General features: G+C 46.0%; 2 protein-coding genes and 1 long non-coding RNA gene across 4 annotated transcripts in view; 2 read left to right on the forward strand and 1 right to left on the reverse strand.

Moving 5' to 3' along the window:
* LOC118413013 overlaps window positions 1–5,667 on the forward strand; it is a 711,153-nt gene that overhangs the window by 166,553 nt on the left and 538,933 nt on the right. The gene's annotated exons all lie outside the window — the stretch shown is intronic.
* LOC118414515 overlaps window positions 1–5,667 on the reverse strand; it is a 660,232-nt gene that overhangs the window by 127,146 nt on the left and 527,419 nt on the right. The gene's annotated exons all lie outside the window — the stretch shown is intronic.
* The window catches only part of LOC118414503, an 8,484-nt gene continuing 3,208 nt past the window's right edge, over window positions 392–5,667 (forward strand). The window contains exons 1-3 of one of the 2 annotated variants that reach the window (XM_035818590.1): window positions 392–494; window positions 3,347–3,461; window positions 5,335–5,468. In XM_035818590.1, coding sequence (XP_035674483.1) covers window positions 3,376–3,461; window positions 5,335–5,468 — 220 coding nt within the window. In that variant the 5' untranslated portion in view covers window positions 392–494; window positions 3,347–3,375. Of the gene's footprint in view, window positions 495–1,598; window positions 1,693–3,346; window positions 3,462–5,334; window positions 5,469–5,667 lie in introns of those variants that run through there. The other variant, XM_035818591.1, reaches the window with a different exon arrangement.

Here is a 5,667-nt window from a genome sequence, read left to right on the forward strand (position 1 = left end):
AGACGTTGTAAAATCCCTACTCTTTCGTGAAGAGAAAAAATAACAGTGCGTTACTTTAAACAAACATGTCTAGATTGATGGTGAGACCTCAACAAAGTTGAACTATCAAGCATGGAGAATCTATATTCCAGCGAATGTGGAAATGATGAATCGAGGAAGAGCAACCAGTACGACCAGATGATGACGGTTAAGTCCACCTTGATATTATGATAAATTACTTCAGCTGAAGTTCTTAGAAAGGACCCTAAATATAACGCTCCAGGAAAAGTTATGAACTTGAAAATGTTTTTCCTGGAAAGATGCTGTGAGTAGAACAGGCCGTGTGACATCAGACGGACGTCACGCCCGGGCTCCAGGGGCCGGAGTTTCCTCTCCAGGCGGCACCGCGACCCGCTGGGGCCCGTAATGGCTAATGTGATCACGCGCTGAACGCTATAAATACGCGGGAACGGTCGCACCGACAAGCAGCAAAGGACGACCAGCAACAAGCACAGGTGAGTGACAATTTCGCACTCTGTCGTAAAGACTTTGGTATGACCGTGCGTATACTTGTACCATCGTAGAGGCGTTTGTTACACCGTGAAGGAGCGCGAACTACTGTAAGGGCATGTGCAGGATTGGAAAGTATTTGTAGGATCGTAAAGGTATATGTAGTACAGTAAAGGTGTAAATAGTTCCGTAAAGGTGGAGATAGGATCGTCAAGGTGGAGATAGGATCGTAAATTGTCAGTAAAGGCGTTTGCAATAGCGTGCGGGTGTGGAGAGGATCTTAAAGGTACGAAAACGTCCTAAAACGGGCGGGTAGGATCGTAAAGGCATAGGTATAACTGGAGAGGTGTGTTTAGATTTTTTTTTTAAGTTTACTTAAGCATCGTAAAGGCGTTAGTAGGATCGAAGCGGATTGGGTAGGCTCGTGCAGTCTCGCCTTGTGACAGCATCGTAACGATCCGTCCTGCATGAAGTTTTGTAAAGTTTTGTTGGTGAAGTCAACGCAGGGAAACCATTACTCTCTAAGCAAAGGTTAGGCTACGGCTGTTTTTTTTAACGATTTTTAGTCGTTTTTATCGGGCTTTCTATTTTGTATTGTATCATAAGCTGTACATATAATCTGTGCCGGTGTTACGGGTCTTTTGACGCTGAAAAAAAGTGCTTTGCCATAAACGACTCATTCTCCAAAATCAATCCATTTTCTGTCGGAGCCTCCCATTCTTATTTGATGTGTTTTGATTATCACAAATATGTCATTAAGGCGCAATCAGAGCCTTCATTGCGTCAACGGAAAGAAAAGAATCCGAACTGACCACGTCATATTTGACACCAACTGACCGGAAGTCGCTCCGGATTGGGAAATGATAGTTGTGTCCTCAGGAAGGTCGAAGGAAATCTGATGCTTGTCATGCGATGATCGCTCCCCGGGCGCGGGTCAGAATCTCATCGTGCTAAACTGATACCCGGGAACATATGCGGACCCACTGCCGGGTCAGGCCCTGATCACGGTAAGGGCGGGAAGCGGCGGATTAACATTCGCCGCACATGTGGTGACAGGCTCATTAATGCTCCAGGAGTTATCGTGATTACCCGAGTCTGCTCACGTCGCCTGCTCAACACAGATATAAAAAGGTCCCCTCAGTTTTAGGAAAACTTGTGACACTGTCAGCTGCCGAGAGCGCACCAGAGCGACACCCGAGTCAGGTAAGGTTGGCAGGGATGTAATAACCTGTTGTCCAGTGGGCGATGTGGACTTTTCTTCGCTGTAGACGATTGACTGTGCCTCGCTACTGTGTGGATTCTGTTGCCAGTACATCACATCTCGCAATTGACTATTTCTAAAGTTCCTGATAATATATTAATCGTTCACCCGAGTCAAGTAAGGGTTGGCAGAGTTGTCATAACCTGTTGTCCAGTGGGCGATGTGGACTTCTGTTATACTTCGCTGTAGGCGATTGACTGTGCATCACTACTGTGTGGCTTCAGTTCTACTTTATGTACTATTTCAGTTTTACTGTTTCTAAAGTTCCTGATAATCGTTCAACCGGCAGTCACTAGAATCGGCCATTGAATTAGTAATTGTCCATCATTTACTATAGAAGAAACGCGCATAAGTGGCGTTACCAAGATTTCTTTTCGGGCCGTAGTGTCCAGTTTTGTACAATCATAAGTAGCTTTCTTTGCAATGTCTAACAATGCCGTGAAACATGACATGAAATTCGTGAAATCAGTTGAAGTTTAGTCACCAGGAATCACAAAAGGTTTGCAGCCGTACAGGAAGTAGTGAGTGACTGTGGCCGGTAGTGCGGCCTGGGTTTGTGGTCATTATTTTCAAAGCGTTTCCGCTTATTGTTAGTTTCTGCTGTGAGGCTTTGAGCTTTAACAAACTCCACCGTTTTAGCCATCGGTGTCTCGCAACCGTAGATTGTGTTTGTTTTTGTTTTAGAAATGGTCGTTAACTCTGCGGCTACTTTCTAGTCTTCGGGAATTAGTGGAAAATTTATGCGTACGTCTTTTACTCGTGGTTATAGCAACAATAAAACAGCACGACAATTTCTTACGCCAATAACCTAAGTATGGTCAACACGTGCCAAACTACGAAGGGAATTTTAAGACGTCATTATTTCAAGTTGCCATGTCTACTCAACTTTTACCTGACAAACCAGTGAAGGGGCTTAACTAACATTCGGGTTGCGCGTTGAGGTGTACTCAGTTGCCGATGCTTGAACGGGTCTTGGCTGGTGTCAGCAGTTTGCAGCACCTGGTGCACACGGTGCACACGGTGGGAGGGGCGTTTCTCTTTAGAACAGCCTGTCCACATGGTGGAAGGGGCGTTTCTCTTTAGAACAGCCAGTCCACACATTGGGAGGGGCGTTTCTCTTTAGAACAGCCAGTCCACACGATGGGAGGGGCGTTTCTCTTTAGAACAGCCTGTCCACATGGTGGGAGGGGCGTTTTTCTTTAGAACAGCCAGTCCACACATTGGGAGGGGCGTTTCTCTTTAGAACAGCCAGTCCACACGATGGGAGGGGCGTTTCTCTTTAGAACAGCCTGTCCACGCGGTGGGAGAGGCGTTTCTCTTTGGAACAGCCTTTCCACACGGTGGGAGGAGCGTTTCTCTTTAGAACAGCCAGTCCACACGGTGGGAGGGGCGTTTCTCTTTAGAACAGTCTGTCCACACGGGGGAGGGGCGTTTCTCCTTAGAACAGCCAGTCCACACGGTGGGAGGGCCGTTTCTCTTTAGAACAGCTTGTCCACACGGTGGGAGGGTCGTTTATCTTTAGAACAGCCCGTCCATTTTCCGCTGCAGGATAAAACACCCTAACCGATGCCTTATTTTCTGCTCTCCTTATTTTAGGAACACTTTGAAGACTTTCACTTTTAAAGATGGCAGGAAAAATGACCTTGTGGCTGCCGACCTTGGCCATCGCCTTCTTCGTCTTCGTCTGGGGAAGCGTGCCGGCGGAGGCGGAGTAAGTCACCTTTCACTTTCACCTTCCTTCTTACATCACAGTCCTTAATCTTATAAGTCACTTTCCGTCTTACATCATTATCTTTTATCTCATATCTCGGCCATTTAGCGGCGTCCTAACGGGAAAATGCATTCAGCCTTTCCCACACATTTCTAACCTTTTCCGCCCATTCCTAACCTTTCCACTACTAAGTAGCCTGCCAATCAGGTCTTACACTCTGTGCACGTGTAAAATGTAGGTCTTACGCCTTATGAGTTCGTCATAAAGAAATCACTGACTGTTGATTTCTACGAATAACGTTCCTGGATTTTTCCGGAAATAACAGACACGGGTGTCAGCATGGCAGCCTTTGTACATAACATTTGGCACCGGAAGGATGTTATTCCGCCTAAACTGTTTGCCGCTACCATACAAAGGGAGTCTTTCACGTATAGCACACGTACACGTACAAAGGCTCCTGACACAGGACCTTTAGGCGTCTAGTGTTTTATCCTTGGCTGTTCGTCAGTAAGAAATGTTCATTTTAAGGCGCTTTTTAAAGATTATCTGTGTCTAAGTATGCAAGACTTTACTCGGTCAAAATGCAAACACAACCTGCGCACAAAGTTATCAGATTCCCAAGTTGTCTTAATGCCAAAGATGTGAAAACATCGTTGTGCGCCGATGACCCATTATCACCGCCACAGTACCAGGCTATAGAACACAGCTGACCTGCAAGAGAGCCCGGATGATACAGACGCCTTAGTTCCAGGAAAGGCTGAGGGTTTTGCTTGTGTGGAACACTTTCCTGACGCCACTGATGGCTTTACGATCTTACATCGCCATTGAACCAAGACGTGGCCGGGTGTTTTCCAGCCTCGGCTTATAAAATAATCTGAACTACCTGCTTAATGTCGACATTGTGTATCTCTGACTCAGTCTCTGTCCCACTACCCTGCTCCAACTGACGTACTGGCAGTAGCTGATATAGTACAGTAGAAGCCGCTTAATTGCACTGCCTGTTTGCCAGTGAATTTCGTGCAATTATCCGGCTGGTGCAATAATGCGAAGTTGTCTAGAAGGACCACACCGGTTTGGGATTTTGGGATTCCGTGCAGTTAACAGAAGTGTGCGTTAATCCGTTGTGTAATTAACCGGCTTCTACTGTATAAGTACCGCAACTAGTGATGTTTTCCAACCAAGGGTTTTGAAAACCCGCCCTCGAAAACTGCACGAAAAGTGGTGTTTTCCCATAGTGCTCAGTGAATGCATGGTAATGGTTACCTATGTCATTTGATGCTTGAGGCGGCGAGTATCATTTTTAGATAGGAATTATCACTATTTTAAAGGCAACCATTTCCACACGTACCTGTTTGACTAACCTGTGTGCCTGGAACATAATCTTGTACTATCTACAATAACACCTGGAGGTAGATATGGGGGGCTTCCTCCGGAAAAAAGGGACTTAACAATAGTGACATATACATCCCGAAAATCTATCCTAGCACCGTGCATTCACAAAGCAACCATTACTGGATTTACCCGGTATATATCGCTACTGGTAAACCCCGCCGTCCGTGCAGTAAACATTTCTACCGTCGCTGGCTTTATTTCCAAAGGGCAGCGCTGATTCAGCATTGGCGAAAGTTCTCTAATGCGGGTTTCTCTCTCCCCGCATTAGATGACTCTATGCTGTGACTAAACCATTTAGTTGTACATTTCGTTTGACGACTTATAAAAACTGATTTCAACGATGACCCTGTATAGACGGCATAATGCATGTTACATTTAGTCAATGAACAAATAAAAACCTTTCACCCTCAGACAATGGTGCCTGCGAATGATTGAGTCACCCTTATCATCTTTAAATCCCCCTTGTCGGTTCTGTTGACAGAGAGAAGAGACTTGCGGAGTTGAACATCGGCAGCGATCGCGGCAACAAACTGGACCGAGAGGCGCTGGCAGCAAAACTGAAGGAAATCATGGGCAAGAGGGCGGACAAACGGATAGCACAGAGCATTGTTACAGGTGAGACACACCTGACACACCTGAGAAACGGATAGCACAGAGCATCATCACAGGTGAGACATACACACCTGACACATCTAACAAACGGATAGCACAGAGCATCGTCACATGTGAGACATACACACCTAACACACCTGAGAAATGGATAGCACAGAGCATCATCGCAGGTAAGACATACACACCTGACACACCTAACAAG

The sequence above is a fragment of the Branchiostoma floridae genome, chromosome 4 (assembly GCF_000003815.2).
Source record: "Branchiostoma floridae strain S238N-H82 chromosome 4, Bfl_VNyyK, whole genome shotgun sequence".
Classification (NCBI taxonomy): Eukaryota; Metazoa; Chordata; class Leptocardii; order Amphioxiformes; family Branchiostomatidae; genus Branchiostoma; species Branchiostoma floridae.